We start from the raw sequence: 24,104 nt of genomic DNA, 5'->3' as shown, positions 1-24,104 counted from the left end.
TATAGACACACAAGACTGATGTAGTCTTTACTGACTCTATTGCTCTTTTACTGTTTCCAGCCAGCGACAGGATGGCGGCTCATCTGTTTCTAATCCTCATCTCTCACGTTCTCTCCTCAGGTCTGACTATGACATGGAGTTTGACAGATACCCTGATGACCACTATAACAGGTACCGAACATTCTTATCAACCTTATCGTTTAATCCATTTCCGGTTTTGTCTCTTAACTCGCGGTTGCTATTACTGGCCGTAGTGAACACAAGTCAGAGGCCACGGTTCACACTGTCTTCACCACAGAAATCAGATCAACAAAATGATCTTTGGCATAAAGATTGTTTATTTGACGGCTCGTTCGACAAGCTAAGATGCAAGGTGTTTGTAATTTAGAAGAGTAGGAGGCAAAGCTGACGTGTGTTCAGAGTCTGTGGCTCTGGGATTGTGTAGCAGGCTGCTGTCAGGATCAGTGTGACCCTCTGCAGATAAATAAAGAGTGACGTTGCTGCTTTATGCAAACATTTTATTTCTCCATCTACAGTATGCAGACGAATTCACGTCTTCTATCTTTTGGTCTTTCAAAATGTTCTCACAGGAAGACACAGGGCGCAGGGGGGATTTACAGAGCATGTAGAATATCTCACAAAAGTGAGTACACCCCTCACATTTTTGTAAAAATTGGATTGACAACACTGAAGAAATGACACTTTGCTACATTGTAAAGTAGTGAGTGTACAGCTTGTCTAACAGTGTAAATTTATTACAATATACATTTCAACATTTAATGCTGTAAATAAACATGTAAAAAGAATAAAACTTTCATTAAATGTTTTTAAAGTGCGTGGATAAATCCAAAATTGTAACCTTAACCCTGGGTCGTCAGTGCGCATGTGTAGGCGTAGCGTGTATGTGTGTGTGTGTAGTGGCAACAGAGGAACACTCGCTGAAGAGACGGGGGCCCCGGCTTCACTGGTGTTGTGCCGAGTTGTTGGCACCTCGCAGGACTTTCGGATAATTTATCACCGTTGATGAACCACAAAAAAGAATATTATATCGTTTGTAAATAGCCGCCTATTTGAAATAGACCCGCGAGGAACTGCGACTTGCATGCGGCTGTCGGCAGCACGGCATGCATGAGAAACTCTGCACAAGACCGGTGAATGCCAGGCGAGAGAGAGAAAAGGGTCTTCAAAAAGCCTCAGTTTAGCTGGAAATTTACAGTGTAAATTGGATGAAGAGCAACTGCAGCAACGTAGCTGTCGTGTGTAACAACCCCAACGCTCGCAATCGGCGGGCACAAAAACACACATGATTCGACTATCAGTCGACTACAGGCAGGACTTGACGACCCTGATTCGCCTATCTAAATCCTTAGTCGTTGGACAGCCCTAAATCTTACTTTATATACAACTTTCCTATCTACTTGTATATACATTATATTTAAATGTTTATGTTTTCATAATAATCTTGTTTCAGCTTCGTTTTGCTTTTAGCTATATGTCTGTTGCTCTTTATCTCCCTAAAAATTGTTCTTGGAACAGCAATGAAAAAGTCAAATTCTTTGTGTGTGTTGACATACTTGGCCAGTAAAGCTGATTCTGAAATTAACTACTTTGTCGTGAACCAGTTAAATGGCAAAAGGAGAAAATAACGTAAATTATGTGCTCAGAGCAAACAGCCACAAGCTTCAGGCTCCTGAGAAACAGGACTCCCTGCCTCTGAATGCACCGTAAGGCAGCAGGCGAACAGACAGCCACAGAATATCTATTCATATTCAAGCTGCCTGGAAACTGAACTGATATTTTGGTCCTGATCCCACCAAACGATTCAGGCAGCAGCTCTGGACAACCTCAAATGTCATCTCAATTTTTCAGTGTTTCAGCAGCTTCTAAACGTATTTTCCTGAGTGACTCAGACTGCACATTTTCAGCAGAGAGGAGGAAATTGGTTGCCCTCTCCAAGAACATGAACCTGCCTCAACTCTCCAACTCTCCAACTCTCCATTTGTGTCTGGCGTGCAGTGGCAAACGGATTTTCTGTTTGATGGCAGCGACTCTGAGGTTAGGAAACGATTTGCCTGTCTCAGAGAGCTGTTTACAGTTCCAGGAACAGATGAAAACTGTGAGGGGATCTCAGTTTGACCTTGTTGTGTTCAGCTTTCAGCAGGTTGAAGAGGAATTTTGTGAGGATGAGTGCAGCTGCTGGCCTCCCCACCGCCTTCCGTCCATCCTCAACTCAGATTATTCTGCACGCCGATAAAAGACAGGAGGAGCCAGATCCACATGCAGTGACAATCTACTGCCATACAGAGACGGGAGAGAGAAAATGACAGAGCTGAGTTGAGAAGATTAAAATCATATCAGCAGGATTTATTGAAACAGAAGAAAGTAGCAACAAGATAGAGATTGAAATCAAGCTGAAATGATACAGAAAGAAAGAAACGGTAAAGGAAAAGTGAATGATGAAGAGAACAGAAAGAGCCAAAGAAAAATAACTGGAGTGGAAACAAAATGTACCAAAAGCCTATACCAAGAAACTATACTGTGACACCACACTGTAAATAGTGTAGAGCTGGCCCGAATGTCATTTTTTGAGCTTCGACGATTCGATAGTAATTAAGAGCGAATAATCAAAGCCCCCCACCCCCTCCACCTGTGGCGGTGCTCAGCGGTCCCGTTATGGCGATTGTTCAAACGTGTGTTGATAAGCATGCTGCAATTTCAGGAGCTACAGCTTTTTATTTAATAGATAGAAGCAGAACAGCAGAAGAAGAATGCCCAATAAGTTCTGCTGAGTGAGGGGGGGATCGGATGGGGGAGAGATAATGGCGGCATGGGTGCACAAGTCTGTGTGCATGTGTGAGAGAGAGAGAGAGAGAGCGGTCAGTTTATTTATTCCCACAGCTAGGGGCTAACTGAGTGATTATTACCAAATCTTTGTTTTTAACTTTATTATGGCGGCTAGCAGACCCAAGTGCAGGACTAAGAAAGGGAGAAATATTTATTGCAGGTTAAAAGGATCGGATATTGAGCATTGGAAGAGCGAGACAGAGTGAAAACAGATGCGTGCCGAACCCAGAGCAGGGAAAGCGTAGCTGAGAGTCCAGAGTGAGAGAGTCTGATCCAGCAGGTCCAGAGCAGAATCCGGGAATAGTTTCAACCGGACGGGGATCCAGGCGGAGAGCAGACGGGATGAGCGGTGTTTCCGGTAGCGGAACTAAATCGAACACGATATTATGCAAAATTCACTTTTAACTTTAATTATAGCCACTAAATGCTCTTCTTCTACAATCGGCCTCATGTAATTAGGCTTATTTAAATGCGTTCATTATGTTGTTGTTTGTTTGTTTCCAGCCTACAGTTTACTGATTCATTTTAAAATGTAGGAAATTTGACTGTTTTGATCTGTAATGAAATTAAGCAATTGTAAAATTTTAATAAACGCCATAACTTCCACACTACTGCTGTCATCACTCAGTTTAAAGTGCTCCCACACAGCTGAGGGCTTCCATTAGTTTTCCCTTTGATGTGAACTCGAGCGTTACTTTCACTGCTGTCGGTGGAGGTCAGGCACGCGAAAAAAACCTTAAAAATGGAATCTCATAACCGAATATCGAATGTGTACCCAACGGTCGAATATTCGAAAATTCGAATATTCGGGTCCAGCCCTAAAATAGCGATAGTGTTGTCAGGATTGCCAAGTGCCGAGGCAGGAAAAGCCCAAATGTAAGGGCCAAACGTAAACCACTAACTGGAGTTGATGTTCCCGGTATTTATTTAAGCAACAACAGAAAATTCAGGCTTATGTGTAGTGATTCGGTCCACACTAAAGGGTATTAGTCCATTCAGTGAAAACATAAATCCAAAACGGGTAGAAATAGTCCAAACACAATAACAGGTACACTGAGAACAAGCAGAGACACTCAACAAAAGGTAGCAAGGGACGGGCACAGGCAGGAAGGGGAACAAAAGCAGGTGGGACACATTGGAATCAGGGCAAGCAGGAAACAAAGCACGATACGAACACCAGAGAGACAAATTCAAAATAAGACAGGAAACAGTTTGCACCATATAAAACGTATCGGTTATGAATTGTGTTTACATACATTAAATCCAAGAGGACATTATTAAAGGAAAATCCGGAACCACTACGCAAGACAAAGGTCATGCAACCAATAAAAATAGTAAACTATTGTACATCCATTAGAGGTCCGCTGCTGATGATGTTATCATCCTTCTCCTGAAATTTTAAAAGAATGAATGTTACTTCAAGTTCAGACATGTACGGTAAACTTAAAAGAGTCTAAAGGAGTGCGGTGCAGTATGTGAAGGAAAATAGGAAATAACAACAACATTTGTGGAACTCTTCAAACTGAATTAAATTTGCTCTGATGCAGAAATAAACACGCAACTAAATTACATTCAATTAAAATAGCGCAGATGCAGAAAATGGGAACTGAAGTGTGTGTGAGAGAGAAGACCTCGATTTATTTACAAACTGCTTTAATCTACTTTTAATTTGTTTTATTTACTTTAGTTTTTTCCATTTAACTTTCTTCGTTTTTTAATTTTATATCTCATTAATATAACATTCAGATTACAGAGCAGCAGATCGGCTGCTGTGATGGATTTAACCGAGGAGTGAGTCTGAGGAGACGAGAGAGAGGAAGGAAAAAAGGGAGAGAAACTTGGAAGAAAAAGATGAAATGAGAAAAGATGTATGAGACATAAAATAAACAATAAACAAGAGAGATAATAAAGAGAAGGATGTACAGCACGAAAATAGAGAAACACAAAGGAAAATGAAGGTAGAAAGAACAAAAAAAGAGAGAAACAAGGTGGGAGAAGTGAAACAAAGAAAGAGTGACAGAAGCCAGACTTCCATCCAAATGTAAATTTGAACCAAATCTGCAAAAGAAAATGCAAATGAGTTGGTTTTTCCATCCACTAATGCTCTGCGAATATTAAAAGTTAAGCGCTTTGAGATTAACAGTTGGTGGAGTTAATTCTTCAGTGCCATTAAATCATCGCTCAAACTATGGAAAACATGATGGGACATTAAACATTTCTGTTTCATGCATTCATGTGAGGAAGGTTATTGATGTTTTTATCTGCCACTATTTTCAGTCTCCTCAGTGTTTGTATTGTGCTGTATTCACACGCTGCATGCATGTAAAAACGTTTTTGCAATATATCAAGTGTCTTTTGAACTTTGTGTCCAGAAACACTTCCTCGTGATTAAATGAAAAAATAGGTCAATTGTCAGTTATCCCAAAATGACATATGTCCATTGGAAAGTACAACTGCATACAGGAGTGTTCCCCAAAACGACATGTACGAGTGCTGAAAAGTACCAGTCCAGTGACAGGCATAACGGACCCTAAGTACATTACCTACGTCACGCAACCTAAGTCACATGACGTTTAACACGTGGAAAACGGTGGTACTTTGATTAGGCTTAAAAAAACAAAACCACTTGGTTAGGTTTAGGAAAAAATCGCGGTTTGGGTTAAAATAAGTACATTACGTAAGTCACGTGATGTAAGTCATCTACAAATATCTACCTTTACCTGATAGGCCTGCATCTAGTTTTGTGGCTCTGCCATATGAATTCTCTCCTGTTCATGTCCTATTTAGTCAACACCATAGACTATATTTAAGAAGTGGGCATAGTCATTGTGACGTCACCCGTTGGTTTCTGGACTGCAGTTTTGAAGCCTCGAGTTTGGCCGACAGGGCGCCACCATTTTGAGTTTTTGCAGCACCTGACATGCCCATATTTGGACGAGACGGTGGAGCTAACGGCCGTGTGTGGAGCTAGCTAGCTTGCTTAGCTAGGTGCATCTGTAAATTCAAGTTAACTGTCATTTTAACAGGGCTGATAACTTTGTCTAGCGAACAACAGACTTAAAACTAAACGTACTCACCAGAGAAAGAGAAGAGCCGACTCCTAATAAGCTTTTTCAATGGCGCTGGTTAAATTTACACAGCGCCGTGGGTACGAGTCACTCTAGCCTGATTGACAGGTCGCCATGGTAACGACTTGTCAATCATAGATAATCCCGCTCTGAAGCCTCCCCTGCTTCCTGGTCTCTGTTCCTCTAAATGGGACCATAATTTACTAAATGAACATCATGCTGTGTTGAAGAAGACTTGAAACTAGCGACTGAGACCAGAAACTCATCAGGAAAGTGTTTACTGAGGGAATAAATCAGCTGACAAGTAGAAACATTTTACCATCCAGACTTTTTACAACCAGAAGAGTTCAATAGAATGCAGGTTTAAGGGACTTTCGCATCAAATCGCTGACCGGAAACTTCCCCCTTGGTCAACACATTCTCACTCCCGACTCGTCACATACGCTTGGTCAAGGCTCTTTGGCGTCGCCTTTTAACAACCTGGGTTGGGTGGCCCTTTTACGTCATTTATTGACGTTCAGGGCTCTGCGGTCAAGTTAGCAACACTTAGCAACAACAAATATGCAACTTCTGATTAGACTTTCAAAACAAAACGCTAGCGGAAAGGAACATTTTGAAACGACGCCTTTTTAAAGTCATGAAACATTGCAATTTGGTTAGGTTTAGGCAACAAAACTACTTGGTTAAGGTTTGGAAAGGATCATGGTTTGGGTTAAAATAACTACGTATGTCAGTTAACATATGAGTTAACTAACGTCACTTACATCAATTTACGTAACACGCGTAACTTAAATAAAAATATTTAATGTTGACTTTTTGTTTCACACTGGACATGAACCCTGACCTCCTGGTTCAAAGTTGTTGTTCTGACCCTCCATCCACCCCAACCACTTCCTTACTCAGTCTTTCTGTTAAATACACCTACCTTTACTGTCAAAAACCGCTACAGGGATTCCCCCACTGCGTTGAACAATGACGGCAAAGGGATCCCCAGTGCTTTACAAACTGACGACCATTGGTCTTGATGCGTCCATGTGTGACGAGTCAGTGAGTGAGAATGGGTTGATTTAATAAACTCACAAACAGCGAGGATCAGTCTCTCTTCCAATGATTAGTGCTGCACGTTGCGTACAAAAAGTTCAAGACAATTGGCAGAGGGCAGGCGTGTGCGTGAGGCGAGCACAACCACCACAGTTTCACCCGCTTGTCGCTACGCCTTGTGCTCGACCACTTCACCTCACTCTAACTTGGAAACTTGCTACTGAACATAGTGTTTCTGCTGCTCCCTGATAAAAGATACCTGCTGATACCTGTTCAGAATAAACCCTAAGAAAACTGGACTCTGATGGGAACTTGTTTTAACAAGCTAGATAAAAGGTAATTCCCTGGCAGTGGCAAACAGCTTTGGTTTAATATTTGATTTGATTACATTAATGTTTAAGTTGAGATTTACAAGAAATATTTTACTGCTGCTGTGTAAAGGGAACACTGCTGGGGAAAAGCTCCTTATTTGTTTAAAGTGTTTGCAAACCACATGTTATTGGACTTTTGTGTATATAGCAGTGCATTTAAATTAAAAGTGCGCAATACACTACTTTAGAATTCATTATTCAATTTTGCGCGTAAAAATGTGATTAATCGTGCTTAAAAATTGGCCCAGCACTAATAAAACCAAACCCACATGCTCCTGAATTATGTATCTGTGTGAAGGAGATTCAAGTCAAAAGAAGTGGTGTATGTGCGGTTAGTTCAGTATAAACTGTAGAAACAGAGAGCAGATACGAATGTAGACAGAAGATTCAGTTTTTATGTATTTTTCATTACTACATGTGTTAGTCCCAGATAATTGTATTGTTCTCAGTAACAGCACAGTCTGCTCACAAACATCGAACACAGGAGTGAGAAAGTAATCTGCTGTGCTGGAAACACATTTTTATAGGAGTTCAGCTGCTTCTTCACAGCCTGTAACACCACGTGACCGCACTGAACGTGCACAGAGGACTCAGCAAATTCAAGACAACAGAGAAAAAAACTGTGCCATAAAATGTGCCACTACGGCAATTTAGCCATAAATAAGCAGTTGAGTTGAGCCGGTTATAAAACATCTCCTCCTCCTCAGTCTGTAAATCCTCCTCCATCAGCTGCTCTGAACTCACCTGAGCTGCTCACTGTGAGCAGCTGGAACTACAGCGAGGCTGCAGGTAAACCAGGACCACACGGTGAGACGCAAAGCGATTCAAAGCTGTTACTGAGCAGAGTCCTCCAGCCCAGGGCCGACCCTGACAGTGTTGGAGCCCTAGGCAAGATTTTATATTTCTTTTAAATGTGTGTTCTTCTGTTGATCAACTTTTCTCATTTAAAAAAATCCCTGCTGAGTCAGCACACATGGTTTAGTCTTCCCTCCTCTTTTTAAGTAAGTAAGTAAGTAAGTAAAATTTATTTATATAGCACAGATAAAATCACAAGATGCTTCACAATATAACAACAAAATACAGTTCTAACTAGACACCAGAAACACATTGACATATGACAGACAACTTTAAAACCAAGCTTAATGTTTAGCAAACGCCTGTTTGAATAACAGAGTCTTCAGCTGCTTTTTAGAAGAAACAACACAGTTTAAGGTGCGTAACGAAGTGTGGAGTGCATTCCACAACCTGGGTGCAGCTGCTTGGAAAGACCGGTCTCCTGGTCTTAAAGTGGGTACGGGGAACTACCAGCAGCCTCTGATCTAATGACCTTAGGTTACTTTGTGTCTTTGTTTGTGGAAGAAACCTCTGTCAATGTGCACATTGCACGTTTTCTCCTCAATGATAAATTAATTAATTGTAATTCAGTTGTAAACTCTTGGACTTTAATAGCTCCTGTGTTTTAGTGGTTTTCTGCTCATGTTCAAAACTTTCTGGACAGTCTGAATCTCTTCCACATATGTATGTTCTCTGACATGTAATGTCGTAATTTTAAAGAGTAACGCCATCATTTAATTAGAATTCATATTATTTTCACTACCTGTCCTATAGTCTCTTGTGCTGGGTGGCTGTGGCTCAGGGGGTAGCTAAATGGAAGATTGGTAGTTTGACACTGAACCCCAAATTGCTGTGCCATCTGTGTGTGAAAGTGTATGAATGTTATTTCTGTTCGGATGTGCTGTTGGCACCTTAGCCTCTGACTATAAAGGTGCTATACAAATACAGACCAGCCTGCGTTATTGCTCTTTACATTTTTTATATCCTTTTTATTTAACTTAAGTTTTTAACTTAAGTTTTTAACTTAAGTTTTACATGGGTTGAGGATTTTAGTCATCCGACATGGATTTTAAACTAGATGACCGTAAAAACGCGATCAACGCTACTGACCACAACAAAGCTCCGGTGACTATGCTAGCCGAGATAACTCTGCCCCATGAGGACTGCTCACTCCTTAAGAAAGCGAACAAGAAGATTGCTGACCTTATGGAAGACATCCGACGACTTTCAGAGGAACTCAAAGAGAAAGATTCCCTGCTGACTGGCTTTATGGATGTGGCTTCAGTACAAGCCAAACAGATTGTTTCTCTTAGCGCAACCGCTAACGTCCAGGACACCGTGTTTTGGGACCCCTCTGCCTTCCCAGGCTTTCATCCTGCTCGACTCCAAAGCATCAGTCAACCTGGGCTGAAGTGGTGGTCCGTGGCTAGAGAGGCTCGGATGGGGCTGCCTGTCCTCCGCACATCGGCCTCTCTAACCGCTCTGCAGCCCTGTCACACAACGCTCCGGTCTATCCAGCGGATGAGTCTCCCTGATACGGATCTCTTTTGGCGCGCAGTGCCTGCCGACACTGTTGCATCTCCTCCACCGGCTACATCTCCCGCACTGGGCCGCCGGTCTGCCACCGGGCCTGATCGGCGGCCGTCATCCCGGTCAAAAACCTCCGCTTCCCAACGTAGGATCCTGAAGGAGGCTGTGCTCAGACGCTCCGGAGGCCGTCTCTACCCTGCACCGTCGGGTAGCCCTTCTCTCAGGTCTGTTACTGCTACTCCAACACAACACTCGGCAGCTCACACACTCCATCCTCAGTCCGCACGCAGTGTTGAAGCAGATTCTGCTCAGTCCTGCTCTGGAACCACACAACCGGCATCTCCTCGTCCTCTTTTCTCCCCACCCCACACTAATAATTGGTGACTCCATAAGCAGAAACATCTGTTTCTTTAACGCTACCACTCACTGCTTCCCCGGTGCCACCATGGCTGACATTTTAAAAAAACTCCAGGACCTGATGCCGTCGCTCCCGTCCTCCATCACAAGAGTGATAGTCCATGTCGGAACAAATGACACAGCTCTTCAGCAGTCTGAGCTGACAAAATTAGATTTTAACCGTCTCCCCTTAACTTTTTAAAGCAGTGTGGAAAGTCCGTTTTTATCTCTGGTCCCATTCCCACAGTCGGTCGCGGTGCTGGCCGCTTCAGTAGACTCCTTGGCCTCCACGACTGGCTCCAGTCCGCCTGCAGGGCTCACCGTGTGTTTTATGTGGATAATTTTAATATTTTCTGGCAAAGAATGTCTCTTTTTAAGACAGACGGACTTCACCCAAACAAACAGGGCTCAGAAATGTTAGCTGCGCACATACAGCATGTGGTGCGGTCCACACATGACTTACGTGAATGACTAATCATTCATGCAGCACACCTGGACACACCACCGCTCACTGAACAGATCTCTGGCTCACTGCCACAAACAACTGTCTCCACCTGCTGGCATGTAAAGCCGTCTGCTCCCAGCGCTGTTCCACAGACTTCTATTCCTGTCATCATCACGCATAGACCAGTAAACCGAAATGTGCACATCCCACACAGAAATATAGTAATCTCTTAAGGATTAGGACAACTGCACCAACTCCAGCACCCAGAACAAACTCATTTAAAATGGCTCTCTTCAATGTGAGATCACTTTCAAGTAAGACGTTTATCTTAAATGATTTTATCTTGTCTGCAAATCTAGATTTTATGTTTTTAACTGAATCCTGGCTGCAGATGAATGACTATAGCCAGCTAGCTGAACTGTGTCCGCCTCAATCTGATTGCTTTAGTCAACCGAGGGTCAGTGGTCGTGGTGGTGGGCTAGTGAGCGTGTATAGGAAAAATTTAAAATGTCATCAAGTACGCTGTGATGAATTTAGCTCCTTTGAAGTTCTCACTCTTAAAGTTGGAGGGCTGCAACCTGTCATATTTGTTGCCCCCCAAAACCGGCTGGAGGATTTTTATCAGAACTTCCTGAATTTTTATCTACTCTGGTTTTAAATTATGACAGAATTGTTCTTTGTGGCGATTTTAATATTCATGTTGATGACCCCACCAATCTTAATGCAACTGACTTTTTAAATATGACCACTTCTTTTAACTTCAAACAACATGTCAAAGGGCAAACACATAACCGTGGTCATACACTGGACTTGGTTTTTACCCTGGGTGTCAGCATTTCCTCTGTGGAATTAGTGGACATGACCATATCTGACCACAGATGTATTGTTTTAGCTGTGATTCGCCTGTTACTCATGCCGCCTCACCAAGCTCCGTGTGTTCTCGCATTTAATGAACAAAGTGTTTCAAAGTTTTGCGCATTCTTTCAGAGCCAAAGCCAACACCTGTCTGATTCCAACACCAACAATCTGGTCGATCACTTCAATCATATCTGCTTGTCACTAAATATTACTGCTCCTCTAAAGTTAGGCCTACGTCTAAAGCTAGTAAGCAACCCTGGATAAATGACAGCATTCGCAGCCTCAAAAGGGAATGCAGGAAAGCAGAGCGCAGATGGAAAAAACCAGTCTCCAAGTCCATTACCTCAGTCTGAAGGATTTATTAATTAACTACAATAACACGGTTAAGGATGCGAAACACACTATTTTTCTGAACTCATTACTACACATAAACACAATCCCAGGTTTCTGTTTAAGACTGTGGATCAGCTGGTAAACCCAACCCCTCCTTGTGCCTCAGCTGGAAGTAATGATGACTGTGAATTGTTTTTATCTTATTTTACCAATAAGGTGGTGTCAATCAGAGCCTCTATTACCCCCGTGGCTCTTACTCAGAGGTCCTCACCAGCAACAGAAGAGTTTTAACCAGTTTTATCCCATCGACTTGTCTGAGCTTTTAAAAACAGTATCACAAATGAGAGTGTCCTCCAGCCCACTTGATGTAATACTTACAAAGTTTTTACTGAAAGTAATAGATTCTGTTGGGCCCCATTTGATCTCTGTTTTCAACAGCTCCCTATCTACTGGTTGTGTCCCTGATTATTTTAAAACGGCTTGCGTGAACCCACTTTTAAAGAAACCTGGTTTAGATCCCTCCCTCCCACATAATTTTAGACCAATTTCAAAACTGCCTTTTATTGCAAAGATTCTAGAAAGAATTGTGTCCAAACAGCTGCTCACTGTACTGGAAAATAACAAATATTTGAAAAGTTTCAGTCTGGTTTAGGAAGTACCACAGCACTGAGACTGCCCTGCTTAAAGTCACCAATGACCTTTTAATGTCTGCTGATGAAGGCATGTGCTCAGTCCTGGTACTCCTGGACCTTAGCGCTGCTTTTGACACCATTGATCACAACATCATGTTAGACAGACTGAGGCACTGGGTGGGGATCTCTGGTACTGCCCTAGAATGGTTTTCATCCTACCTGTCAAATAGGAAGTTTTGTGTGTCTGTAAACAACTAGTCTCTCGTTCTGTCCAGTTAAATATGGTGTGCCTCAGGGGTCGGTCTTAGGACCCATTTTGTTTTCCTTGTATCTGCTTCCCCTTGGACATATTATCCATAAACATGGCATTTCTTTTCATATTTATGCTGATGACACACAAATATACTTGCCCGTCAGATCCACAGACCCTGGAATGCTGAGTTCACTTAACAGCTGCCTTTGTGAAGTTAAAAAATGGATGTCAAATAATTTCCTCCAGCTGAATGAACTCAGACAAAACAGAAATCCTGGTCATCGGGTCTCAGCAGATGGCAAATCAAATACTGTCATCTGCTGGTTCCCTAGTAAATCACATTAAGCCTGTGGCAAAGAACCTTGGTGTTTGGTTTGATAGTAATTTAAATTTCGAGCAGCACACCACAAAGCTTGTTCAATCATGTTTTTATCAACTTAGAAATATAGCAAAAATACGATCTATGTTAACTTTTAAGGACACCGAGACCATTTTACACGCCTTCATCAACAAAGAAATATGACCACATTACTCCTATTTTAGCTTCATTACACTGGCTCCCAGTATGTTTTAGAATTGACTTTAAAATTCTATTGATCACTTTTAAAGCTCTTCATGGCCTCTCGCCTTGTTATATTTCTGACCTTTTAGTCCCATACGCACCAGCACGTACCTTGAGATCCTCGGGCAGAGGTCTGTTGTCTGTTCCAGAGTCTCGACTGAAAACTAAAGGGGACAGAGCGTTTGCTGTCAGGGCCCCGAGGCTCTGGAACAGCCTGCCCGAGAAATCAGGTCGGCTGAGTCGGTGAACTCTTTTAAGTCCCTTCTTAAAACATACTTTTATAGGAGAGCCTTTCCCGATCTTATTTGACTTTATTTTATCCCTTTTATTTTATTCTATTTTACTAATTTTATATACCGTTCTCATCTCAGGGCGTCATATACCGATGATTTGAGAAAGAGTGACCAAGCGTAGTTATTTGACCCTAAAGGTACCCTTTAGTGTCTGTGTGAGACGCACCGGGGGGTCCCGCACAGACCGGAAGTGCTAGTTAGCTAGCGGTAGCTACGTTCCTGTTAAAGGTGTTGACAGCCCCCCGAAGCCCCTACCCTTACCACAACCATCAGAAATGTTAGTACCTAAACCTAAGTCACTGACTGTATGCATGTCGACCGGCTAACCCTACAGCTGCGAACAGGTGCTAACAGGTAGGGTTAGCCGCCCTTGTGTTGCTGCAATGTAGCAAACGGGGGCGTTTCGTACGGACGCTGAAGGGTACCTTTAGCATAAAATCCTTTGTCACGCGGTATGAAAGCATCAGTTATGACGCATTGAGATGAGAATGTGTTGGAACTGTCTATGCCACGGGCCTTCCCTGCTGCAACCAATGAGATGCACAGCCTTCCACACAGTTTGTTCATACTGGGAAATAAAACAAATAAATAAATACAATAAGAAACAAAACCAACAAAAATAAATACCATTTCCAAGTGATGGAGAACAAGGAATGGTAAACCTCTGTTTCTCTTCGGGAGTTTTCTCTTTAAGTATTTGTCCTATGTATTACTCTCTAAGCTTTACTGGATAAAAACATTACGTCACAGACTGATTTGCTCTATCCCATTAAGTTTTGATTTGCTGTCCCTCCTCGGTCTGCATTGAAAAAGTGTTTATGTAGTCGTTGTGAATGTGAAACAAGGTGATTCTGGAAAAAACAGCAACCTTGCTTACTCACTTGACTTTCCCTGGATAAAGGTTAAAAAAAACAAATGGCAAACTAAAATGCAAAGAAGTGGAAACAGCGGTGGACTGACAGCGCCTGACCGCCTCACCACGGGCTGAAAACACATATCGCTGCAGGCAGCCAAGGACAGGTGGAGGAGGAGGAGTATAACTGTATGTTAGCTATAGAGTAAGAGACAGTCAATGAGAGGGAGAAGCAGAGGACAGAGAGAACAACAGACGAGTGTAGAGATACAAAAAGAGGCTGACAGCATGAAAAACGAGTGTGTTAGCAGCCGGCAGCCGCTCAGATTAACGCTCCGCTCAGTCTCCATCCTCCCTCCCTTCCTCTTTGTCTGCATCTTCCTGTTTGTCTTTTCAACACTTATTTCCTCACACACGTCCCCAATTTCAACAGAGAATTATTTGTATAGTGCAGCTCTGGTTGTGGTTCTGTTACCGCAGACCAGACCGTTACAGCATCTGACATTTGTTCAAAAGTCTAAAATTATGAATGGTTCCTCTTTAAATAGAAAATGTGAACGAAGTGTATGATGAGATTGTCTGTCCTCCTAAGTGCCCAAACATTATGCAATTTGGAATAGAAGTAGTTTGGTCTTACTGATGATATCAACTAGAGAGTCTAATGTTCCTTTTCTTTTAACCCTGACCATGATCGTTCTCTAACCTTAACCAAGTAATCAACACGTCCTCACAGCTGAACTATAGAATAGGACTCCCAAAACAACATATATGACCACTGGACCTTAACTACGTTACGTAAGTCACGTTAACACGTGGTTAACGATGTGAAACGGTCGCAGTTTGGTGAGTTTAGACCCATTATTTCCACACTTAGGGTCGGGACCAAAAATGGATAGCATGCCCATTATTACTAGGTCTCCAAGTCATAAAATAAACATTTTAACAATGTAAATATGTCTTTTTTTCCCTACACTTGTCTGTTCAGCCATGGTTCAGCTCAGATGCTGTGTGAGGTTCTCTCTCTCTTCTCCCTAACCTGGTCTTCTGTCCACATTCATACACAATTTTTATGTCTGTGGTCTGTCATTTTTGGTCCTATGATGTTTAAACTAAAGTACAAGGAGGAGTTTATAGAGTTTTGCCACGAAGTTGTGATTCAATACTTGCGCCACCATCAATCAATCATCAATCAAATTACTACTACAGTGTGTAACTTGAGTTGTTGATGATGTTCCAGCACACAGAGCAGAGAACTACAAGCCTGAATAAGATGTTTATCCTTACTTATATTGAGATAGTTCAGCTCTATGCATCAATATCCAGGTTTCTGTTGGCAGAGACTACAACGAGGACGCCCTGTTACAAACAGGATAAAAGTAGGCCCTACACAGGTAGGGCTTGCTGTCACAAGCCGTGCTGGTCACCAGGTGTCTGTGATGCTGTGGGATTAGAGGATGTTAAACATAAAGAACCATAATGTCCGGACGTAACAGAATATTTGACCCGTTCAGCCAGCAGAAGGACATTATTTCATGCACTCCGCCTTCTATGAAAACCCTCCAGGAATGATCTGTACTTAATTTTTTTTCTCAGCTTCAGTGTGCGAGGGTAACCGCACAGCCGGGCCGCCTCGCTCTGCATGAAGGATGTAAAGCTCGGCCCTGTCAACAGCGCCGTCCTGTAAATATTTATAGGCGTTTATCTGCTGCGGCTGCGGATTATCAGCTTAGCGAGGTACAGTAGCCCCCCTCAACCAACACACACTTATTCACACACACACACACACACACACACACACACTCTCCCGTTACCCTGACGTGTGGAGACTGCAGGGACAAACATAGCAGGAGGGCTGAGTGTGTATGTGTGCTGCTGATCGTACCACCTCAAATCAGAAAGTTGCTGGTCGTATGTTAATCCTCTGCTGTGCTGCTGTATTTGTCTGTCACTGCTATTTTGTGTGACGCTTATAGAACAGCAGCGTTCACAGAGTGCATCACAGAAAGACATAAAAATAAAGATACTGAAGTCTATAAGACGGAGATAAAAATAGAGTCAGATCTCTCAGGTGCCGTCAGACCTGCAGGCTGGAAGTTTGTGACTAACGAGACGAACCTCCTGTTATTCTTGAATGAGGTGTTTTCTCTATTTTAAGCTTTTCTTTTAACCTCTGTTTTCTCTCCACTTACCTTTTACGGAACCTGAACACTTTAAAATTTTAATAGCTTTATTTTTAAACTTTCTTTTTTGGCAGGAGATGCTTTTTTTCGCATCGCTGGTCAGTAGTGTTGTAGTAAAGACCGCCCAAACCGAGACCAAGTCAAGACTTCTCTTTTTCCATGCTGACCATCACGAGGAGGGGGGACAGTCGTTACGGTAACAACACATTTTTAATTAGGGTTATTGGTTGAACAGCCTAATAAATCAGACAATGCAAAAGCAATTTATTGATATTCCCAAAGTTATGGTCTTGACTGGTCTTGAAATAAACTCCCGAGTCCTCAATGTCCGAGACGAGAGCAAAAACTATTCTTAAGATCAGTCTCTGGTACTATAACACTACTGGTCAGTCAACTTGTGACATTTCTTCCATTTAACCTCAACTGAATTATACTTGCTGTTCTGACTGGCAGTCCGGTTTTATTAGGCTGAGAACTGTTGCTGTAAACTCTGGATCACGGAGGACTCCTGCAGCCCACAGAACGGCCTGTAGCCTTTCATTTCCAGGGGAAAACACAAAAATCCCCCAAACATTATTGCATGTTTTTGTGGCTCACATCAGATAATTGTCCTTCAGGCCTCTGAAGTGTTAATGTGTGTTTCTGTGCCACTAATGCAGCTTTTGAAATGAACTGACTGGGTGAATGCAGGTGTGTGTTTATACATGTTTGTGTGTGCCAGTGAAAGAGATGAAGTGTATTCATGTTTCCCCCCGCAGTCAGTCCTCCTCCAGCTGTAGATGGCTGCTGTGATAGATGGCAGAGGTTGACAGGAAGAGGAAAGGCTGCTCGTTGTCCTCCCCATCGCCTCCTCTATCGCTCTCTGCATCAAATTGGAGCTGTCAGTCAGCTCTCACCCGCAGCACAACACATTCTATCAGACCGCAACAACCGCGGGAGGAGACACGGCGTCGGCGTCAGTGAGCAACCACGGCTCTTAGAAAAGACGAGGGAAAGCAGGAAACTTTGAAAGGAGGGGATGTGGGATTATTTGATGTAACAAAGTCAGCGCTGGTTATCTGTTCTTTTAAGATAAATTGTCCTTCATAAAGTTTCAGCTCACCTCAAGCAGGTAACTCAGCCCGGCGGAGGGAACAGCTGTGCTGCAGGTTTAAGACCAAATTCACTTTCAGTTGACTTTCAACTGCAGCTATATCATAATGGTAGAGCTTTCATTCTCAATTATTTTCCATATAGATCATTTTTATACTTTTAGAAGAAGGAAGGGGTATTTTTTCAAGGTTAGCAGGTCAGTGGACGAAGCAGAGAGAACGTCCTTCAGGCAAAGGAGCGTGTTTGAACATCTTTCTCGCCCTGCTGAAGTGCCTTTAAAGGAAAATGCTGGCACTGTTTCATGTTTTTCTCAATGTAAAAACCACCGGTGGTATAAAAGAAGTGCCGACGTACCCACCGTTACTGTCACCCATTGGTTTGTCGACTACCCTTTTGAAGCCTTGAGTTTGGCATTTTAGTCGTCGCCATTTTGGGGGTTTTTTTGGAACCAGACGAGACCGGCGGTGACCATATTTGGATGAGAGGGTGGCGCAAAAAAACAGGCAAAAAAAAAACATACTTTCCGTAAAAATGAATAGCCGACTCCTAATAAGGTTTTTCAACGGCGCTGGTCAAATATACACAGAGCGAAGGAAAAGATTCGCCATTGTAGCAACTTGTCAATCATAAATAACAATGCCCTAAAGCCCTGCTTTATTTAATATTTTAATCTAAATGGGATCATAATTTACTAAATGAACATCATGCTGTGTTGAAGAAGACTTGAGACCATAAACTCATCAGGAAAGTGTTTACTGAGGGAATAAATCAGCTGAGATGTAGCCTCATTTTGCCACTTGGACACTCGATTTTCGCTGTTAGCTGTTTTCCGTCCAAAAACAGTGGTCCTATGTGTCAACAGAGAATTCTGGCCTGTAAACTAAAGCATGGAGTGCTTTTGGTCATATATATTGGTTGTATGGAGAGAAATAATGTTTTGAAGATAACTAAATATGGCCAAAACAAACAAACAGTTATTACACAAATCTTTGTTATTACACAAGAATTGTGTAATAATTGTTGTATTTCAGTTTCTTTTCATCAAAGTTACAGTTACAGTTGTATTCCAGGTGTATTAGAAGATATTCTGGTGCATTATAATCTACCTTATGATGGTTTATTGCATTAAAATATAGCTTTTCTTACCAGGCGAGGATGAAAATATTATATTTTTTCCGTATTTCATCTCCATGTAGTCTGTAATGGTAAAATAAATATGTTAATGTACAATGTAATTATGCATCTAGGCCTAATGGTTGAGGAGATATTACTGATTTATTTTGGGTTTGTTATTTTAGGCATTTTTCCTGGAAATAGGTACCAGGGTCCATGTGGTTAAGTCCCATGCAATAGGACTTCTTTTTGAAACCAGTGGAGTCGCCCCCTGCTCGTTGGTCTAAATGCAGGTTTAAGGCACTTCCACATTGGCTTCACTTTTCAGACTCCCACTTGGTTAAAACTCATTAAAACACCAATAGAAACAACGTGTTAGTCTGTCTCTCAATAAAGACTGAATTCTTGTCTGTGGCGTCATTGCTCCTGAACTACTTAGTTGGACAGAACAATCATTACATTATATTACAGTCACTTTAAATACATCACAGTGGGTTTTAGGTTTTCATATGAATGAATGAATAAATCTTTATTGTCCACCGAGATGGAAATTTTTCTTTGGCTCACCAAGACATGCAATACAAATGAACATTTAAACAACATCAAGCAGAGGGGCGGCTGTGGCTCAGGAGGTAGAGCGGGTTGGCCGTTAATCGGAAGGTCGGCGGTTCAATCCCTGGCTCCCCCTGGTTGCGTGTCGAAGTGTCCTTGGGCAAGATACTGAACCCCGAATTGCCCCTGGCGGCTGTTCCGCCAGTGTATGAGTGAGTGTGAATGTTAGTTTCTGTTTGAGCATTTAGGCTCAGTGTATAAATGTGTGTGACTGGTGAATGCAGATGTAGTGTAAAAGCGCTTTGAGTGGTCGAAAAGACTAGAAAGGCGCTATACAAGTACGGAGCATTTAGAGTAAAGGAAATTAAAAAATTAAAAAAAAAAACTATATAAAAATAAATGTACTTTAAATACATCAGGATAATTCATTTTCTATTGTTACTTGGTTTGATTCAGGATACCAATAGCATTTGGGACAAAAGATTTCCTAAAAGTACTTTTTACAAGAGGCACCCTGAAGCTCCTCCCAGACTTCAGAAGCTCAAACTGGCTAGAAAGAGGGTGAGTGCTGTCTGTAGTGATTTTTCTAGCCTTCTTTGTCATTCTGTCAGTATTTATTTGGGTCAGATGTTTTTGAGGATTTCCTACTATTTTACTAGCCATTAACACTATCCTGTTAAGCTTGTTCTTAAGCTTGCAATTTAAGCGACCAAACCAAGCAGAGAGATGAAAGGTTAAAACACTTTCAATGTGTGTGATGTATACTAGTTCAATAGTCTGAGCACTAAAGCCCAGGCAGTTCAGTCTTCTGAGGAGATTAAGTCGTTGTGAACATTTCTTAAAAATATAATCTGTATTATCTATAAAACTCAAATGGTTGTCAAGAACCGTGCCTAAATACTTAAAAGTTCCCACAGTTTCAACTACTTGAGTACAACTGGCTCTGTTGTTATGTCTTCTTTATTGCAAAAGATTAGCTCGTTTGTCTTTGCCACATTGATTTCTAGCTCGCTATCTTTGCACGATGCTTCAAGGGCCATTACATGTGCTAAATAAGAGGCCTCACCAGAGGGGTACATTTTTTGTAAGAGTCCTACTAAGGCCACATCATCAGCATATTTTATCAGCTTAATGGTACTATTATTATGGAAAATTCATTTGTGAATAGAGAAAAAGCACAGGGGAAAGTAGTATGACTCCTGACATTTACACATACCCTCTGAGGGCGACAGGAAAGAAAGTCTCTGATCCAAAGAACCAAGGCCTTATCTATCTTAATATTGTCTAGACTTTGCAGGAGAATATGTAGCTTCATAGAATTAAATGCTGCACTAAAGTCTATGAATAGAACTCTAGCTTGCCCATTTGGGAGTGCAAGCTGTTTTGAAGAGTCTAAAAGGACCAGCACGGCATCGTCAGTCCCCCTGTCACTTCTATAGGCGAACTGCAACGGATCTAACATGGTGGTTATTTGGGAGGTCAGGAGATCTACCAGAATGTCTCGGGTTACGTATGTAACCCTGGTTCCCCGAGAAGGGGAACGAGACACTGTGTCGGTTACGACACTATGGGAACGCCTCTAGGCGAAGCAGGTCTGAACGTGAATGAAATCACTCCAATCCTATTGGCCTGTTGCTAGAACGGTAAGGTGTGACGGAATAACCAAGGAGTATAAAGCACACCTGTACACACTCATCATTAGCTTAAACTATGAAGCAGGCGCTTCAGGCGGGGAGAGAGGTGCGGCGGGCCGAGTGTTTCAGATACACAGTCCTCACAGAACTTAATATATGATGTTATAGTGTCCGTGAGTTCCTTCCCATCCTGACATGATTCAAAGAAGATGTCCCAATTTGTGTTGTCAAAACAGTCTCTGAGTTAATCTTTGTTTGTTTCAGACCACATCTGTATCTGCTTGATAACTGGTTTCGTCCTTTTGAGCATAGCTTTATATTTAGGCAGGAGATGAATTATTTTGTGATTGGATTTCCCTAGAAGTGGTCTACACACTGCTTTATATGCCTCAGAGATATTTCCGTAGCAGCGGTCAAGGGTCCGATTTAACCGTGTAGGACAGTCAACTTATTGATGAACAGTGGGCAGATGTGTAGACATGTTACATGAGTTGAAGTCCCCAAGGACAAAGACAGGCTGATCAGCAGAGCGGGCGAGTGCATCATAACTCTCTGATATTGTTCCCCCTCTGCTGCATCATTCGGTCCAGGCACATACACAAAAATAATAGTAATTTGACCAAGTCAAATTTTTCATAGTCCGGTGTGTACACCTGCTCCCGAACACAATATTGTGTAGCCCAACGATTGTTGACAAATAAACACAACCCCCTTCCGACTGATTTGCGTGAGCTACACTCATTTCTGTCTGCTCTTATGGTAGTGTACCCGGCCAGAGTTGGAGTGTCATGATAGTTTTTAAGCCATGATTCCGTCAAAGACAGCAGGTTGCTTTGTCTGAATTCACAGTCATGTTCTGCTCTTAACACCAGTTCATCAAGTTTGTTGCTTACCGACCGATCATCGGTCAGAGTGATGACAGGCAATGGGAATCTATTGCCGCGTCTCTCCAAAGTCAGTGCCTCACACCTCCCCTTGAGCCTCGCTTTTTCTTTGCTTTCTTCTTCCCTTCTGGCCATTCAGCAGGCCGTCGGATTTCCATGCAATCGACAGGAGAGTTGGTGGAGCTACACCGATTGCAAAGTAGTATCCATAGCAAAGCGATTTTCATGACGAAAAATTTCATAACAAAATGCTATAAAATGCTATTTTAGCAGATAAAAAACGTTAAAAAAAACACCGACAAAGAAACGATGAGCACAGGGCCGTGCCCCCGGAAATACCAAATGATTACTAGAGAAAATAATAATCAGATCAAATGATAATGAATACTTTTTATTCAATGCAATAATATCCATCACTCCAGATCTGGTTGTTATTGGCACTGAAGTAGAAAATACAGTGAATTTGTGGTATTGCCCATAATTAAAGATTATTTCTGTTGAGCATATCTATGTCCCTTCTCTGCAGGTCATAAAGCATTCTGGGAAATACATGAAATCAGGTAGAGGGAATGTAGGTGCAATATGCAGAGCAGCTATGTCAATGTGATCCAATTACGGTTGACCCAGAGGCCGGCATGTTAAAGAGCAGCATTCATCCCCCAGTCCCTCTAATTCATCTTCCTACAAGCAGACTATCTATCTATCTTTCTATCTGTCTGTCTGTGTCTGTCTGTATCTGTCTGTCTATCTGTCTGTCTTTGTTTGTCTGTCTGTCTGTCTGTCTGTCTTTGTCTGTCTGTCTGTCTATCTGTCTGTCTTTGTCTGTCTATCTGTCTATCTGTCTGTCTATCTGTCTGTCTGTGTCTGTCTGTCTGTGTATCTGTCTGTCTTTCTGTCTGTCTTTCTGTCTATCTGTCTATCTATCTGTCTATCTTTCTGTCTGTCTGTCTATCTTTCTGTCTGTCTGTGTATCTGTCTGTCTGTGTATCTGTCTGTCTGTGTCTGTCTGTTTGTTATCTGTCTGTGTCTGTCTATCTGTCTATCTATCTGTCTATCTTTCTGTCTGTCTGTCTGTCTTTCTGTCTGTCTGCCTATCTGTCTATCTGTCTATCTGTCTATCTGTCTGTCTATCTGTCTATCTTTCTGTCTGTCTGTCTATCTTTCTGTCTGTCTGTGTATCTGTCTGTCTGTGTATCTGTCTGTCTGTGTATCTGTCTGTCTGTTTGTTATCTGTCTGTGTCTGTCTATCTGTCTATCTATCTGTCTATCTTTCTGTCTATCTGTCTATCTTTCTGTCTGTCTGTCTATCTTTCTGTCTGTCTGTGTATCTGTCTGTCTGTGTATCTGTCTGTCTGTTTGTTATCTGTCTGTGTCTGTCTATCTGTCTATCTATCTGTCTATCTTTCTGTCTATCTGTCTATCTTTCTGTCTGTCTGTCTATCTTTCTGTCTGTCTGTGTATCTGTCTGTCTGTGTATCTGTCTGTCTGTATCTGTCTGTCTGTGTCTGTCTGTTTGTTATCTGTCTGTGTCTGTCTATCTGTCTATCTATCTGTCTATCTTTCTGTCTGTCTGTCTGTCTTTCTGTCTGTCTGCCTATCTGTCTATCTGTCTATCTGTCTATCTGTCTGTCTATCTGTCTATCTTTCTGTCTGTCTGTCTATCTTTCTGTCTGTCTGTGTATCTGTCTGTCTGTGTATCTGTCTGTCTGTGTATCTGTCTGTCTGTTTGTTATCTGTCTGTGTCTGTCTATCTGTCTATCTATCTGTCTATCTTTCTGTCTATCTGTCTATCTTTCTGTCTGTCTGTCTATCTTTCTGTCTGTCTGTGTATCTGTCTGTCTGTGTATCTGTCTGTCTGTTTGTTATCTGTCTGTGTCTGTCTATCTGTCTATCTATCTGTCTATCTTTCTGTCTATCTGTCTATCTTTCTGTCTGTCTGTCTATCTTTCTGTCTGTCTGTGTATCTGTCTGTCTGTGTATCTGTCTGTCTGTTTGTTATCTGTCTGTGTCTGTCTATCTGTCTATCTATCTGTCTATCTTTCTGTCTATCTGTCTATCTTTCTGTCTGTCTGTCTATCTTTCTGTCTGTCTGTGTATCTGTCTGTCTGTGTATCTGTCTGTCTGTGTATCTGTCTGTCTGTTTGTTATCTGTCTGTGTCTGTCTATCTGTCTATCTATCTGTCTATCTTTCTGTCTATCTGTCTGTCTATCTGTCTATCTGTCTGTCTATCTGTCTATCTATCTGTCTATCTTTCTGTCTGTCTGTCTATCTTTCTGTCTGTCTGTGTATCTGTCTGTCTGTGTATCTGTCTGTCTGTTTGTTATCTGTCTGTGTC

At 42.0% G+C, this 24,104-nt stretch overlaps 1 protein-coding gene across 1 annotated transcript in view; it reads left to right on the top strand.

Annotated features, from left to right (window-relative positions):
• The window catches only part of LOC119893037 (RNA-binding Raly-like protein), a gene marked incomplete in the record, with an annotated part of 233,791 nt that overhangs the window by 38,970 nt on the left and 170,717 nt on the right, over positions 1–24,104 (top strand). The window contains 1 exon segment of the mRNA XM_038704960.1: positions 121–171. Within this exon segment, the coding sequence (XP_038560888.1) occupies positions 121–171 (51 nt within the window).

Source organism: Micropterus salmoides, unplaced genomic scaffold, assembly GCF_014851395.1.
Source record: "Micropterus salmoides isolate LMB-PRFRI ecotype aquatic unplaced genomic scaffold, ASM1485139v1 Ms_hic_scaffold_8, whole genome shotgun sequence".
NCBI lineage: Eukaryota > Metazoa > Chordata > Actinopteri > Centrarchiformes > Centrarchidae > Micropterus > Micropterus salmoides.
The sequence above is the reverse complement of the archived record's forward strand: the minus strand, read 5'-3'. Positions and strand labels throughout refer to the sequence as shown.